Source organism: Toxorhynchites rutilus, chromosome 2, assembly GCF_029784135.1.
Source record: "Toxorhynchites rutilus septentrionalis strain SRP chromosome 2, ASM2978413v1, whole genome shotgun sequence".
Taxonomy (NCBI): Eukaryota; Metazoa; Arthropoda; class Insecta; order Diptera; family Culicidae; genus Toxorhynchites; species Toxorhynchites rutilus.
In genome coordinates this window covers 122,731,732-122,750,010 of record NC_073745.1, presented here as the reverse complement: position 1 = coordinate 122,750,010, position 18,279 = coordinate 122,731,732, and the positions used below count along the sequence as shown (strand labels likewise).

At 37.3% G+C, this 18,279-nt stretch overlaps 2 protein-coding genes across 4 annotated transcripts in view; one reads left to right on the top strand and one right to left on the bottom strand.

Annotated features, from left to right (window-relative positions):
• Nucleotides 1-18,279, bottom strand: part of LOC129765042 (O-acyltransferase like protein-like) — a 116,222-nt gene that overhangs the window by 60,718 nt on the left and 37,225 nt on the right. The window lies entirely within an intron of this gene.
• The window catches only part of LOC129765041 (O-acyltransferase like protein-like), a 51,042-nt gene that overhangs the window by 18,658 nt on the left and 14,105 nt on the right, over nt 1-18,279 (top strand). For 2 of the 3 annotated variants that reach the window (XM_055764864.1, XM_055764866.1), the window contains 5 exons: nt 11,302-11,509; nt 11,579-11,674; nt 11,728-12,091; nt 12,148-12,304; nt 12,365-12,444. In XM_055764864.1, coding sequence (XP_055620839.1) covers nt 11,302-11,509; nt 11,579-11,674; nt 11,728-12,091; nt 12,148-12,304; nt 12,365-12,444 — 905 coding nt within the window. Of the gene's footprint in view, nt 1-11,301; nt 11,513-11,578; nt 11,675-11,727; nt 12,092-12,147; nt 12,305-12,364; nt 12,445-18,279 lie in introns of all 3 variants that reach the window. The other variant, XM_055764865.1, reaches the window with a different exon arrangement.

Sequence of the window (18,279 nt, the reverse complement as noted above, 5' to 3'; positions counted from 1 at the left end):
AACATTCAAACATACATACAAACAGGTCAAGCTGAATGAAACCATTTGAAAAATAATTATTTATTTGGGGAGGTTTTGAAAAAAAAAATATGGCATCATTTTGGACTTGCATTTTCAATAAATAAATGGGTGCCATTTTGGATTTTCAAGATCATGGAATACGCAGTTTTATAATGACACCAGAGATAAAGATGTGTTCCAAATTTCAGATGAAACTGTCAAGAAGGGTGTTAAATTTTTATTAATGTGGTACAGCGCTACAGACAAAGTTACAATGATACAAAGTTACAAAGTCACAAACATACAAACGGGTCCAAGCTGGATAAAACCGTTTAATAAATAATTGCAAATCATAATTATTTTACGTTTACCGAGAGAAAATTCGGTTTTTTATGATTCGATTATCCGGAGTGAAAAAAAAATCAATACTCCGGATAATCGAGTCTGACCTGTACTCTTTTTTTATTAACAAAAAAAACATCAATTTGCAATATCTAAAATATGTTTATTTTAATTTTTCATATAAAAAAGAGTTCATGTAGAAAATTTAAAAATTAAGTCCAAGATTGTAAAACTGTTTTTGACGAACTTTGTGAAACATCGAATTTATATGAATTTTCGAAACTTCGAATTTTTGTATGTTGACGATAATTTTCAAAAACAAATTATGAATACTGGTGTGATTTAAAACAAAAAAGCTTATTATCAATCTCCTTCAAAATGCAGTCTTTCTCGAGATATTTAAAAAAATATTTCTAATTTATTTTTATAGTAAATAGACCTTTTTAATATGTTTGTTGTGTTATGACGTCATGTTCATGAAATTTTGTGAATTTGGTTATAATTTCCAACAACTTTTCCAAATACATCATTATGGTAAAAATATATATTCAGGAGTTACGTTGAAAACATTTCAAAACATGTAGCTTAATACAAAACGTAGCGATATTAAACAATCTTTTTTCTATCTCAATACAAACATTTAACATATAATTGGTCCCTTTGCTATAAACAGGAGAATAATTTGAAATGTAAATTCACAATAGAATGTACGAATAGATTTAAGAATTGAGTGTGTGTGTGTGTGTGATTATCAAAATTGTAATAATTTCATTATATATCATACTTTTATTGAGAAAATATGTCACCCTTCTAATGTCGAGTCCACCGCGAGTAATTGGTTTCCCACATTACTAACCATAGATTTAAGAAAATTGTTTATATATATAGTTTTAAAAATATATTTAAGAATTCGGCACCTTTAAACTTATGTAACTGAGCCTGTAAAAATTAACGAATTTAAAAAAAGACGGGTGAGTAATGTCGAGGACATAACCGGAGTGACGTAGGACTATACAAAGGGGACAGCTTTTGTTAAATATATATTTTAAATATATTGTTTTATTTTCTTCTCCTACGTGAATACCTACCTATCTACCTGAAAAATGGATTAGTTTACTGTTTACTGTTTATGAATATGTTGATGGTTCTGAAAAGAACCTTTGGTGTTGTGTTTTTGTTATCACTCGATATTCCCATCTTGTTCGGTTAAACCTTCCTGTTTAGCTATTGCGTTTGCCACTCGCCACAGCTTTCACAGCTTGTGACATGGGATTACGGTTTGAAAGAAAATAAGATATTTTTTTGGGGTCCGCGTGTATTATACTCTAGCGGTACACACTCACAGGATAGAGACAAATCGGCAGACTCAGCCAGAGGGGCGAGTCCAACGAAACGAATGAATGAGCGTTAAAAGGGAGCGATGGCAAAAAAATACATTCATTACGATTTGTTCGCTCGTTGGATTCACATGCAGGCTAAAAAGGGTCCTTTTCAGGATCACAAAATGATCTACAATCTAAAGAGTTTATTGTTTTGTTATCACTCGATATCCCATCTTGTTCGGCCAAACCTTTCTGTTTAGCGATTGCGTTTGACACTCGCCACAGCTTTCACAGTTGGAAAATTTCTTCCCACCCAGCTTTGTGACATGTTGCACAGTAAATTACATTCAATGCGACGTGCCGGAGCACCACTCAGTGTCGCATTGGAGACAATTTTAACCTGTAATTGAACATTTGCGATGACAGTGGTACAGTGTCGACTTTCAATGTGGGGTCATAATTTGGATCTCTATGTTTACAAAAATGTCCAACTAAATAAGTCGCATTACATGTCCGTCCAATTAGCTAAATGTCGAACTAATTGTAAATTACTGTACTTTCAATCTGGAAACAATTTAAGAATTGGTGAAAATTGAATAATCAGGAAAGTCCCTAACTATCAATAAGCTCAGAACAACTGCCAAATTCACATACTCATCAGATCCTGGCAAACAAATTATGAAAAAATCAATTAGTGTTTTATTATTATTTTGGATAATGTTTTAGAAAGCATTGAACTGTATTTCCTAAACTCTTTTTTGGAAGGTTTAATGGCCCTGAAAAGCGCCTTGTTTTATGGAATGGTTCCAATTTAGAAAACTTAGTACTCGTGGTTTTGAAGAAAAACCATTTCGAACGCCCTCGATGCCGCCTTGTTCTGGATTTGCCACCAAAGCAGTTTGTATAAAGAACAAACTTTTTTCTTCTGCTACCTGATGCCGTTTTGCGATTGCGTTTGCCACTCGCCACTCGCTGCAACTGCCTGTTGTCTTGATGTCCACCGAACCGAATGTGTTCTGTTCCGAATGCGGGTTTTCTTATCGTCGCGAGCAGCTTTGCCAGCTAACTCGATCACTTCGGCGGCCGAAACTATATAACGCTGGCTAGGTGGACTGGTGCACTGGTACTAACGCGCTCGGCCTAGCTACCCTTGCGGGGAACTCCAGATCAACACGGTTCGAGCGGGATTTTGCCTTTCCCTTCACTTTTCCTCCTTTACCATGTCCAGACATGGCTGCTTGTGTTGGTTTGTTGATGTGTTGTGATGCGAACCGATGTGGTGTACGGTTTGAATGAGAATGATCGTTACGGCAGCGGAGCGGGGATTTTTAAGCTGACTGGCTGGCTCGAGAATTACGCATGTGTGAGACTGCGACCAATGTTTCCCTCATTTTTTTTCTTTTTCCTTTCCAATCTTGCTTCATTCTATTTCGCTGCTGCTCTGGTTGCCCGTTTTGGTCGGTACGATTTGAGGAGCACAAAATGGACCAATCAAATATGGGCACATAGTGCATTTGGACAATGCTTGATATTTCACAATTATTCAATTATTTATCTCAAGAAAAATGAAATGTTATTCGTTATGATAGATGCGTAGATATATTTCCTATCAATTGATGCAAAAACCTTTGCGATCTATTGAGAAATGCTCGAGTTATAGGCGTTCCAAATCTTGCATTTTTTCCTACTTGTTCAGTGCCTAGATTTCCATTTCACCCCCTATATCTTCCGGTTAGACGTAGTCCTACGTCAAAAATGGTTTTAGACTATATTTTTAATATTTTTTCTTGAAAGCTGATATCAGAGGTGTTTTTTTATTTTTTGAGATATGATTTTTCAAAGCCGATGGTCCGAAAATAATTTTTTTATGTTTTTTTTCAACACAAAAATTCATAGTTTTTGATCTACTGGACCGATTTAGATGATCGATACATCAAATTTAAGCTAATTAGGTAGTCTGTTTTGGAAATTTTTGAAACTTGCGAAAAATATGAATTTTTCCGTAATTATTGATTGTGTTAATTTTTCATGGTATAAATAATTTTGGGACCAAGGATGCTATATTATTTTAATATTTTTTCTTGAAAGCTGACGATGCACTGTAATATTTAGCTAATACTAGCTAATTGGCTTTGATTTGATATGTTCATTTGGATCGGTCCAGTAGTTCAAAAGTCATGAATTTAAAAAAAAATGTCATTTTTGGAAAAAATGAGAAATAAATTATCCACCCTATATGGAAATGGTTACCCTAATGCAAAAATAGAAGAACACGGGTCTAATGCTTTGCGGTGAAAAACAAAATTACCATTTTTCCCGAAAATCAAAGAACCAGTATATCGGTTTGGCATGGAATGGCTGTATATAAAGTTACTCAGATTCAAACATCGTTCATCAGTCGAACAATCTTCCTTATAGAGTGAATAACAGTATACCACAATGGACTGCAACAAAATTTTCTCATGTTGTGAACCGTTTCCGGAAAACGGTAAAAAACGTTCATCTGAAAAACGTTTCTTAACCGTGTCAATGATTGAGAAACTTAAATTAATGGGAAACATTGTCTTTTTAGATACATCTTTAAAAATTTGCGGATCATGCCATTTATCTCTATATATTACACTTGAGTCAAAAAATTCCCAATTGCTGTGGAAAACTCATATTTCCTCCAACCTAAACGGAGTACAAACTTTCATTGGAATCAAAAATACTCATGTTTTGTCGTTTGTCAATTACATTTGGAATTGCTCTACTGTTGAATATTTTTAACGATTGTTGTTTCATTCAATAGAAAGTACTTTCTGAGTGATTATGGAATATCACTGCATTCAAATGACCGCCTTCATACCAAGTTGTAGTGTCGAAAACAAAATATGATTCAAATCTGTCCAACTCGAGTTGTCTGGACATATTGTCGACTTTCTCACATATGACTCATGTGACTGGTTTGATCCAGATACAGTTGTGAACTCAAACAGAACTGCAATAAATGGATGAAAGAGATCAAATAGCTCAAAAATTAGCCTGGCTGGAACTATAGAAATGAATGCGAGGAATACTCGGACTGGATTTTCATGTTTTCAGGGAAGGTTTAGCCCTATTTGAATCCATTTGTCAAATTCTCAAATTCCGAACAGCAAAAATGCTCTTTTTAATCATAACTTTTGAGCTGCATGATCGATTCAGATGATCGATGTATCAAATTAAGTTCAATTAGCTATTCATCTTTGGAAAAATACCATACCAAAAATTTGGATTTTGTGCCTCAAAACTTGATTCAAATTTCGAATTTGCTAAGGCAAACATTTTATCGCTGGTTTTGACTGTCACTTTCTTGCAAACGCTTAGTATTATAATGATGTTAAAATGAAGCGTATACCACGAAGAATGTCAAGATTTTTATTATTCAATCATGTATAACATTAAAGTATAGTAAATTTACATTTGAAAATTAAGTGTTCGGAATTTGAGACAAAACGGTATCAAACTCTCTACGGAGCAAACGGTGAAACGATCATGCACTCAATGGTATTTTAATACCTGAATTGATTATTTTTGTTGATTCTCAATATACCTGCGGAAAAACAACTCATTCCAAACAGTAGCCGTAACATGGTGCCCATCCAGGAGACCACATTAAGCTGTGTACAGGTTGATTTGATCGATATTAGAATATTTTTAAAGCTTAGATGGTTTCGAAATCAAGAGCCCTATATTTCTTATAGTTATTCTTGAAAGCTGAGAATTTTTAATACATTACATATAAAAAAAAAGAGAGGTGATTTCTATTGTTTTTGAGTTATAATTTTTCAAAGTTAAGATGTTCTGGTTGCGGTAGCGCAATGGACAGAAAATAGGAACATGGGAATTTTCTTGCAAGTGTAATATTTTTAATAATAATAATTTTATATAACTGAACGTAAAAATAATGAAGCCCGATTGAGTTAATATTTTTCATAGGGTATTTTGACGTAGGACTACGTCTAACCGGAAGATATAGGGGGTGAAATGGAAATCTAGGCACTGAACAAGTAGGAAAAAATGCAAGATTTGGAACGCTTATAACTCGAGCATTTTTCAATAGATCGCAAAGGTTTTTGCATCAATTGATAGGAAATATATCTACGCATCTATCATAACGAATAACATTTCATTTTTCTTGAGATAAATAATTGAATAATTGTGAAATATCAAGCATTGTCAAAATGCACTATGTGCCCATTTTTGATTGGTCCATTTTGTGCTCCTCAAATCGTACCGACCAAAACGGGCAACAAGAGCAGCAGCGAAATAGAATGAAGCACGATTGGAAAGGAAAAAGAAAAAATATGAACGAAACATTGGTCGCAGTCTCACACATGCGTAATTCTCGAGCCAGCCAGTCAGCTTTATAATTCCCGCTCCGCTGCCGTAACGATCATTCTCATTCAAACCGTACACCACATCGGTTCACATCATAACACATCAACAAACCAACCCAAGCAGCCATGTCTGGACATGGTAAAGGAGGAAAAGTGAAGGGAAAGGCAAAATCCCGCTCGAACCGTGTTGATCTGGAGTTCCCCGCAAGGGTAGCTAGGCCGAGCGCGTTAGTACCAGTGCACCAGTCCACCTAGACGGCGTTATATAGTTTCGGCCGCCGAAGTGATCGAGTTGGCTGATAAAGCTGCTCGCGACGATAAGAAAAACCGCATTCAGAACAGAACAAATCAAGACAACAACAGGCAGTTGCAGCGTGTGGCGAGTGGCAAACGCAATCGCAAAACGGCATCAGGTAGCAGAAGAAAAAAGTTTGTTCTTTATACAAACTGCTTTGGTGGCAAAGAACAAGGCGGCATCGAGGGCGTTCGAAATGGTTTTTTTCAAAACCACGAGTACAAAGTTTTCTAAATTGGAACCATTCCATAAAACAAGGCGCTTTTCAGGGCCATTAAACCTTCCAAAAAAGAGTTTAGGAAATACAGTGCAATGCTTTCTAAAACAATATCCAAAATAATAATAAAACACAAATTGATTTTTTCATAATTTGTTTGCCAGGATATGATGAGTATGTGAATTTGGCAGAATTGCTTCTAGATTGAAAGTACAGTAATTTACACTTATCTCGACATTTAGCTAATTGGACGGACCTGTAATTCGACATATTTAGTTGGACATTTTTGTAAACATAGAGTTCGGGGTCCAAATTATGACCCCACATTGAAAGTCGACACTGTACCACTGTCATCGCAAATGTTCAATTACAGGTTAAAATTACCTCCAATCCGATACTGAGTGGTGGTAATGCGACGTGCCATTGAATGTAATTTACTGTAAAATATGTCACAAGCTGGATGGGAAGAAATTTTCCCACTGTGAAAGCTGTGGCGAGTGGCAAATGCAATCGCTAAACAGCAAGGTTTAGCCGAACAAGATGGAGATATCGAGTGATAACAAAACAATAAACTCTTTAGATTGAAGATAATTTTGTGATCCTGAAAAGGACCTTTTCTAGCCTGCATGTGAATCCAACGAGCGAACAAATCGTAATGAATGTATTTTTTCTTTCTTTCTTTCTTTGTTTTTAAGAGGCTTTAAACTTAAAGCAGTTCATTCGCCTCTATGTATTTTTTTGCCATCGCTCCCTTTTAACGCTCATTCATTCGTCTCGTTGGACTCGCCCCTTTGGCTGAATCTGCCGATTTGTCTCTATCCTGTGAGTGTGTTCTGCTAGAGTATAATACACGCGGACCCCAAAAAAATATCTTATTTTCTTTCAAACCGTAAACCCGTGTAGTTGTACGGCATCGGCATCGTGGACGTAACAAAGGAGGACAAGTTAAGGGAAAGGCAAAGTCTCACTCGAACAGTGCAGGTCTCCAGTTCCCTGTTGGTCGCATTTACTGATTGCTCCGCAAGGGTAACAAGGCCGAACGGATTGGTGCCGGAGCACCAGTATACCTAACAGCGATTATAGAGTTTCGGCCGTCGAAGTGCTCGAGTTGGCTTGCAAAGCTACTCACGACGATCAGAAAACCCGCATCAAGAACAGAGCAGCTTCGGTTCGGCGCTCATCAAGGCAACAATTAGTTTCAGCGAGTGGCAAAGTGTTTCTCTGGCACGTCGCATTAAATGTAATTTACTGAACAATATGTCACAAGCTGGATGGGAAGAAATTTTCCAACTGTAAAAGCTGTGGCGAGTGGCAAACGCAATAGCTAAACAGGAAGGTTTAACCGAACAAGATGGGAATATCGAGTGATAACAAAAACACAACACCAAAGGTTCTTTTCAGAACCATCAACATATTCATAAAGAGTAAACAGTAAACTAATCAATTTTTCAGGTAGATAGGTAGATATTCACGTAGGAGAAGAAAATAATATAATATATTTAAAATATATATTTCACAATAGCTGTCCCCTTTGTATAGTCCTACGTCACTCCGGTTATGTCCCCGACATTACCCACCCGTCTTTTTATCATGTAAATCAACATTTCGCACAAAGTTCCATATGAAAAATCGAGGTGACACTTGGCATTAAAATTTGTTCTTTCGAAAATACCATTTTCATGTACACATAACATAACATCAAAATAAGGAAACATTTAACAATTTTTCATCTGCTGATATGTTTTCCTCATTTGGTGAATAATGATTCATTCCAAAGCATGAACAACGAATTCAGAATAAATATGAATATTGATTCATTGTAATTGACTGTAATGATGCTGCAGGTTTTAGGGAAAAAACTAACGGTCAAAAGATGGGGCGAAACACTAGCTTCTGTGAGAGGTTTTGTCATCCTTATTCGATCTTTCAAGAAAATGCTTTCAAAACAGTGCAATAAATCGCGATTCGCAGTCATTATGCAGCCAATCAGAAAGTCAAACAAATTGGCAATTCGCCTCATAAATCAAACATTGCAATGCGCCAAATTTCATTGGGAAACTCTAGTATTGTGTCAAATTATCACCATTAACTCAACAAACAAAACCCTTCCCCTTTTTGTTTAGCTGCCGTTCATCAGAATCGGGACTTTTCTTGGCGAAAACCTAATTGTTGCTTTCAAATGACATCATTCGTCGGTGCAAATTTTGTTGAAGAAAGTGAATTTAATTTGATATGGAAGGTTATTTCTTATCGTTTGGAATTACTCACCATTTTTGAGATTTCAAACATCTACACAGATTCAATTGTAAGTTTTTTGTAAAGGATTTCCCTACTCGACTTTCCTGTGTGGAAATAATCACTGTCAATCCAAAACTAGCGGAAGGATTTGTGCTTTGATGACTCAATCGGTTGCAAGGGTCTCGTCAGGACCGTATATGTGGCGAATCGAACTGGACTTTGCTTGCCTTATAACAATTTTCTGAATTCATATCTATAAATTAAATCAGTTCGTTTTTGTTTTCGCAGAACCGACGCTTTGAAAAAAAAAATGTATTCGTTCTAAAATTTTTGTCTATTCGAGAAAGGACTATGAGAAACTAATCGCGGTTGAACGGTTTTATTTAGCTTCACCCGTTTGTATGTACGTTTGTAACTTTGTAACTTTGTCTGAAGCGCTGTCCCACATTAATAGAAATTTGACCACCTTCCTGTTGATCGATTGATCTGAAATTTGGAACACAGCTTCATCTTTGCGGTCATTATAAAACTGCGTACTCCATGATCTTGGAAATTCAAGATGGCGGCCGCTACAAAATGGCAGATCACATATTTTCTCACAACCTCATAAATATGGATTTTTTTCGAAACTCCATCAATATGGGTATCAAATGAAAGGGCTTGACTAGTAGAACACAGTTATTCATGAAACCTGTAAATCAAAGATGGTGGCTAAAAAATGGCGGATCACATGTTTCCTCAGAACTCCAACAATATGAATATAAAATGAAAGGACTTGATTAGTAGAATACATTTATTTATGAAAAATGCAAATCCAAAATGGCTGCCACCACAAAATAGCGCAATATATATTTTTTTCAAAAACTCATCAATATGAGTTTGAAATGAAAGGGCTTGGATAATAGAGCACAGCTATTTATGAAATATGCAAGTCCAAAATGACCGCTACCACAAAATGGCGCCATATATATTTTTTTTAAATCATATCAATATGAGTATCGTATGAAAGTGCTGTTAGAACGAAGTAGATTATGAAAAATACAAATCCCAGATGGCCGCAGTCCCCAAATAACCAATTACTTTTTTAAATGGTTTCATCAGCTTGACCTGTTCGTATGTATATATGAATGTCTGTGGGGTAGGTACCATGTATTTTTGCAACCCTCTTAACATCGGTATTAAATGAAATGATTTGAGTAATCGAATACAGTACATCATAAAAATATTCCGAAGAAAATTAGGTAAGAAATGAAACCTTAAAAAAAATATTGAATGGTTATATTACATAGACATATGCTGATGATATAAATAATGTACTAAAATTTGGAGAATAAAGTAGGTAAAAAAAACTTTTTAAGTTAAGCGGTTTATTTGTGATTAAACATAATAAAAATAAAGATAATGTACTAAAAGCTAGAAAATAATTAGGCAAGTAGCAGTTATCATACCCCTTCCTTCATTAATAAAGGACATTGATGAGACTAAAATAAAATCGTGGGGCACGTTGGATTTCTATTATCCGCATTTAATGGTTTCATCATATGCCCCGCGATTTTATTTTAGTCTCATCAATGTTCTTGAATAATGAAGGAAGGGGTATGATAACTACTAACTGCCACTTACCTAATTATTTTCTAGCTTCTAGTGCATTATCTGTATTATTATTATGTTTAATCTCAGATAAACCGTTTAACATAAAAAGTTTTTTTACTTATTTTATTGCACGAATAGCTTAACCTGAGAAAATTGAATTTAATGTCTGTTCCACATCGTATGAATGTCGATAAAAAATTTCACCGATTTTGATCGATTATTTAAAAAAAACTCTGTTTTTGCTTACCGTATCCGCCTAATCTGGCTCCCTACGATTGATATCCATTTCCTAAACCCCATCTAAGGAGAGACCGCGAAAACATGAGCTTTTGACGAATTATTATGTCATTTGAGATTCAATTGGGTATTCAAATCTTGCGGCGTATTTATGGTATGTTAGATTTATTTAAAACAATAGTCAAAAAATATTGTTAGTGGAGGCGCTATTAGTTGTGTATGTTCGCTGGCGGAACGTTTATTTGGGGACTATATGGTCGATTTAACTGATATTTGGATACGTAATAGAGAATACATTCTTACATGCTGAAAAAAAATTCAGCCAATCAATCGTATGGTGTGATGCACAAATTATGTAACGCTAAGATCATGCTTTGTACAAATTTGTCTAGACAAATTGATCAACACATAAAAACAGAACTGTTAATTATGGTGATATCAAATTAAGCCAAGAGGAACATCAGAGAAGGTGTCACTCATTCATTCCGTTGCATAACATTCAACATAAAATTAAATAAAACAAAACTGATAACACACTAACCTACACCAAACTCCCCTGATGGCAAGGGAACATGTTTTTATTTGCTATGTCACGAGTAAAGTGTTTTTGACTTTTCAAGATCAACTCGATGTCATGGGCACTAAACAAGCTATCAATCGGCAATTAATCACGTTTAACTTCTCTCCGCCCTGTAGCAATACTCGAGTGACCCACGTCACTATCGACGCGACATCCTAGAGTTGGGCATCTGCCTCGATCGATGCCATCCGTCAACCGAAACTGGCAACCAGACGGAACTGGTGAAAAGGTGTGCCACCGATAGGGTTCGGCTGAGGTACCAATTGACGTCATCCGCACGAATATGGAATTGCGCTTCGTTGGACACATTCAATCAACCAATTGGTAGTAAATTGTTCACTCATAGGATAGTTTACTCTTCCGAAATTTACTCCAATTTTCGTTATTTTCTAGGGATCCTCGAGACTATATTCATCTTAACCTGTGCTGTGATTCTGCTGACAGTCGTTACGAGTACAGCGGTTGACTTAGGGTGGATACAATTCAAAAGTATATGTGTGTTGCCCGATGACTTCCGGATGATAACTGATTTTATTTAACAGAGAATGTAATAACTAATTCCTTTTCGCTGTCTCGGAACCTGGACAAATTTGGCGCACTCAATCATCGATCGCGACAGGATTTGATGTTTCTCGATGGTATTCGGGCCATCACAATGATGGTTATACTCTTATGTCATGCATCGATTCCGATGATTCGTTTTCCGTTGAAGAATCCCGAAAGCATTGAGCAGCAATTCGACAACTTTTGGTTCCCAATCGCCATGTCTGGGAATACTTACACTGTTCAGATGTTTTTCATCCTCGGTGGGGTGATGGTTGCAATAAGCGTGTTGGATCATATGAAAAATCATCCGGAACTGAAATTGGCTTTCCTCTGGGAAAGAATCATGAATCGTCTGATACGGTGAACAGAATTACAGTTTATTTTTTGAATGTCGGAAATCACAATTTTCATTACAGACTACTTCCGGTGTACGCTTTTGTGATACTCTTTCAAGCTTCCTGGTATCAACGGTTGCAAGATGGCCCCATCGCCTATCGCTACAAAGACCACTGTCGGGAAAACTGGTGGACGAATTTATTATTTGTGAATAATTACATCAGAGCGAATGAGCCGGTAAGTTTGAGCATAAATAAACTAACACTGTTGATATCAATGGATTTTTTTTCTTCACAGTGCACACAATTCACTTGGTATTTGGGGGCGGACTTTCAGCTGTTCCTTCTGGGTACCGTAATCATGATGCTGATATGGAGGTAAGTATCCTACTTACTATGGGTTTGCTGCTGGAATCGTTTCAATTCACTTTCGTTACAATGTTTCATAGTGTTTTCATATTATAATTGTTGGAACAGTCCCTCTAGAGATTCTGACATAATTTACCATTGCTCTTTAAGTTACAGTTCTCGCAATAAAATAAATTGATTTTTTTGCCTATTTTGTTGTGCAATTCATTTGTCAAACCGTAGTTTGTTCATCTAAGTTTACAACTGAAACAGACGCTTACTGCTATGTTTTCTCATAATATCAAAAACGAAATCGAGGGCAGCTCAGTACAATAAATTCCAACTCACAACCGGTTTAATTATCACCTTCATAATGAATTAGCGCCTTCGCAATGAAGAAGACAAAATGAACAGCAAGAACGGCGTCACTCATTTATTTCATTGCATAATATCTAACGGACAATGAAAGGAGAGAAGAAAAAACACAAACAAAAATTTGATACATCACCCAACATCCCAACCCTCGTGGACAAGAGAGCAAGTTTTTATTCATTTATTTATTTTATCTCCACCCGAGTGTTTAGAGACTTTTCAAGTTATGTCCACTCGATGCCCTAGGCCTAGTGCCTATCGGTGTCTGAGAGCTATCAATCAACGAATATTTTTTGAACTTTTCTCGGCGGATACGGTGGCGCGGTGAATATAAATTGTGGATAAGTGGCATAAAAGTGAATGAATTATGGGGTCGCAACATAAAATATGCATGTGCGCCATTTAATCTTATATTTATTTTTTGACGTAGGACTACGTCTTTCATTTCTATACCGGGGTGTAAAACCAATGTTTCGAGAACGAAAGCGTTACGCTGGAGACCGAGATTTTGAGCGTTAATAGCTCTTAAACAACTGAACGAAATGGTATGATAAACACTTCATTTGAAAGATAAAATGTCTACGCGTCATATACTTGTTACTTTTTGATCCAAAAACTTGTTTCAATAGTCTTAAAATTGCTTTCAAAACAGGCTATTGAAATCACCAATCGGTATATAAGCGAGCGCCGCTCCTAAACCCACTCAGTTATGATTGAACAGCGATTGGAGCATGTTGTCGCTGTTGTTGTGAAGCTAATTTCGTTTATCATGAAAACGCTGATGAACGGTGTCACCAAGAGCCTGTTTGTGCACCTAAGGCCAAAAGGGAATCCATCAGGAGGAGAGTGATGCCACGGTTCCGCTTGAAACATCGGAGCAGCCGCCACACACACACACACATATACACACATACACGCGCAGAATTTTCGTTGCTATCATCGTTGCTGAAAAATAATCTGCCAGTTCCCCTGGGAATTGAAAAATACATTCATGCGAAAGAGTTTATTTTAATGTTTTCTATCCATATAACACTGCAACCAAATACATTTGGTTTTGTTATTTTTCAATCAATCGCAATTAACAGGAAAGCTTCTGAATATTTTTTTAGCCCATCAGTGGAAATTTTCGTATCCAATATTGGATGCATAACATGCAAAACGGAAAATGTTTCACATCGCGAAAATCAAGTCATTTTCAAGCGATTATTTGCTTTCTACTCATATAATGCTGCGACCAAATACATTTCGTTTTGGATTTTTTCAATCAAGTGCGATCAACGTAAGAATGTAAGAATGTAATGAACGTAAGAATGCGAATGTCTTTCGGCAATTTATTAGAGGTGCAATGAATCTTTAGGAATTCCCGCTCTACGCGCACTGGCAAACAATGTTTACTCAACAATTTCTCAAACGAGAAATGGGTGTTGTGAGAAAGGATTAGCGAACGCGAAAACGACAAACGGGAGAAAGATACGTTCGGAGGTTGAAGGAAATTGGCAGAAAACTTCTTCATTCTATCATTCAAATAATGTGATTCATACCACATCGTTTTGCCAGAAAGAGATTATTAATGTTCAAAGGAGGAATCGAGTCCTCCGAGGAAATTACCCAGCGCAAATTAGAGTCGACTATCGATTGCGGCATTCGTACACAAATAATTTTATAATGCAGTTTCATCAAAGTGATTTCTTCGGATATATTCACTACATCATGTCATGTATTTCATATTCTTCATTATGAAATCCATATCCATGGCACCTATCGGTATCGAATTATCATCGACACCGCGATTTTCGCTAAATGCTCCTTTCAGTTCGGCCTGTAAAAAACTTTTCTGAACTCTAATCCATCAAATTTGGAGCCCTGAAAAGGGCTGTTGATTATATGCTAAGCTAATATAGCACGCTCTCCTCGGATACGATGGGCCAGCTGGATGTCCTTGGGCATGATGTGACGCGTTTTGCATGGATAGCACACAAATTGGTATCTTCGAATAAGCCTCCTGCAGCGTCATAGCCGCGGAACTTTGGAAGCGCAAGTCGGTTTTGAAGTCCTGAGCAATTCCACGATCCAAATGCTGCAAAGGTAGCTGCGGTTCAGCAATTCGGTCGACTTCTGATAGCGATGAATTTCACACAAAGTTCCCGGTCGATAGCGATGTGGCTTCTCCACCTATCCTGCTACTGGTGCGCTTATTCGAGCTGACTTCGTGTGCCTTACCACCGAATGACTAACGAGCTGTCTGCGAAAGACTAACGAGCTCGAGTCCTCACGGTGCGAGAGTAGAGTAAGAAATGAACGAAAGCAAAGGAAGCGTCATTTTATAAACCATAAAAGTATAGAATCTAAATCCCACCCTTATTATATTCGTGAGTATACAGTAAGCTTATACAATAAAGAGGGTGGGGTTTACATTCGATTCTTTTATGTTTTATAAAATGACACTTCCCTTGCTTTCGTTCATTTCTTACTCTACTCTCGCACCGTGAGGACTCGTTTCATCGGGACTAAGCAGACAGCTCGTTAGTCTTTCGGTGGTAAGGCACCACGAAAGCAGCTCGGATAAGCGCACCAGTAGCAGGATAGGTGGAGAAGCCACATCGCTATCGACCGGGAACTTCGCATGAAATTCGTCGCTATCAGAAGTCGACCGAATTGCTGATCCGCAAGCTACCTTTGCAGCATTTGGTTCGTGGAATTGCTCAGGACTTCAAAACCGACTTGCGCTTCCAAAGTTCCGCGGTTATGACGCTGCAGGAGGCTTATTCGAAGATACCAATTTGTGTGCTATCCATGCAAAACGCGTCACATCATGCCCAAGGACATCCAGCTGGCCCATCGTATCCGAGGAGAGCGTGCTATATTAGCTTAGCATATAATCAACAGCCCTTTTCAGGGCTCCAAATTTGATGGATTAGAGTTCAGAAAAGTTTTTTACAGGCCGAACTGAAAGGAGCATTTAGCGAAAATCGCGGTGTCGATGATAATTCGATACCGATAGGTGCCATGGATATGGATTTCATAATGAAGAATATGAAATACATGACATGATGTAGTGAATATATCCCCATATCGAAGAAATCACTTTGATGAAACTGTTTACCGTTTGTCGTTTTTAAGTGTTGGGAAAGGGCATTATTTTTGCTGAGTAAATTCCAAGAAAAAATCCATTCCTTCTTTAAGCGTGATTCATTCTGCTTCGGATCAACGGAACAGTGATAATCATTTCATACAAAAGATAAAATGTTCAAGAGTTATATGATTGCTATTTATTGAGTCGGAAAATTGTTTCAATAGCTTAATGATAGCTTCGAAAACAGGTTATAAAATGACGCTTCCTTTGCTTTCGTTCATTTCTTACTCTACTCTCGCACCGTGACGACTCGTTTGTTTGGGACCAAGCAGATAGCAGGTTAGTCTTTCAGTGGTAAGGCACACGAAGCGCACCAGCCGCAGGATAGGTGAAGAAGCCACATCGCTATCGACCGGGAACTTTGCGTGAAATTCATCGCTATCGGAAGTCGGCCGAATTGCTGATCCGCAAGCTACCTTTGCAGCTTTTGGTTCGTGGAATTGCTCAGGACTTCAAAACCGACTTGCGCTTCCAAAGTTCCGCGGTTATGACGCTGCAGGAGGCTTATTCGAAGATACAAATTTGTGTGCTATCCACGTAAAACGCGTCACATCATGCCCAAGGACATTCAGCTGGCCCGTCGAATCCAAGGAGAGGGTGCTATATTAGCTTAGCATATAATCAACGGCCCTTTTCAGGGCTCCAAATTTGATGGATTAGAGTTCAGAAAAGTTTTTTGCAGGCCAAACTGAAATGAGAATTTTCGTTTGGATGCCATACAGCATCGAGAAAATTCCGGAAAGATCTAATCGTTGCTGAAAAATAATCTGCCAGTTCTCTGGGAATTGAAGAATACATCCATGCGAAAGAGTTTATTTTAATGTTTTCTAATTATATGGCGAACACAGCGACCAAATACATTTGATTTCGTAATTTTTCAATCAAGTGTAATTAGCTGGAAAGCTTCTGAAGATTATTCTTTCCCATCAGTATTTTCAAATCCAATAATGGATGCATAACATGAAAAACGGAAAATGTTTCGTATCGCCAAAATTATATAATTTTCAATCGATTATTGCTCAGTCGCCGAAATTTTCATACTCAGAGAGTTCATTCTCCTCTAGTTTGCCTTCCAAATTGCCATCGTAAACCACACCTTCTCTCGATTCAATCACGCACGAAAAGCATACTGAAATGATATTCTGGTGGTGAAACCCAGTTACGTAATTTGTGCACGACGCCTGAGGACATCGACAAGACAACATCGTTACTGAACGAGCTGAACGGCGAGGGATCGAGGTATTCATTACCTGGCTTGACCTGACCTGAAATGCAATCAGTTTGTTTTAACTGTGAGGGAGCGCAGAAAAGCCGATCGATCAGAAGGAGAAGAGAAGGTGACCAAGAGAGTATCAGCATCGAAATACGGTTCCTCGGGAAGACATAGAAGCAGCCGCCACACACACACACACATACACGCGTGCAACTCTTTTCGTTTGCTGGTTATCGAGAGGAAACCTGGAAAGAAATGATCGTTGCTGAAAAATAATCTGCCAGTTCCCCTTGGAATTGAAAATTACATTCAAGCGAGTTTATTTTAATGTTTTCTATCCATATAATACTGCGACCACATACATTTGGTTTTGTGATTTGTCAATCAAGTGCAGTTAACAGGAAAGCTTCTGAAGATTATTCTTCAGAACAAGGTTTTTTGTATCCAATATTGGATGCATAAAACCTTGAGTCTTCAAAGTAACACTTTCGTTTTTGAAGTCACCCAAATATTTATTTATTCATTCATTCAGGATGGATTTAGATTCAACTTCAAACAAATGATCTCTAAATCAACGATAGTCCTACGTCACCCTTGCGGTTATACCATAGATATAACCCACTTCCTGTTTTTTTATTTTTTTATTTATTCATTTCGTCAAACAAATGTAGACTACACACTTATACACTAATGTTACAATGTTTTCTTAGGTTAAATATTATTTTTGCGGTACATGTTTCTTTTTAGCTGTTTTTTATTCATTGTTGTGTCAATTATTTCGCAGTGCTGATTGTATATACGCATCATGCGATTGATAGGGGCGTTATTTGCATAATTTGTTCTGGATGTTTTGGTTAGAAACAAATTTCGCGTTCTTAGTTGACGCCCAGGTACATAGAAATTTAGTTTTTCTAGTAATTCAGCTGACTGTTCTCGTTGCGAAATTAGGTCATTAACAAAAGAAAGCATTGCAAATTCACGGCTTTCTTTTAGTGTTTGGATGTTTATGAGCATGCAACGTGCTTCATATGAAGGAAGTGGAAATGAGGTCCAGTTGAGTTTACGAAATGCAAATAGAAGAAACTGTTTCTGGACTGACTCAATGCGTTCTTCATGTACGACCATATACGGGTTCCAAACGATGTTA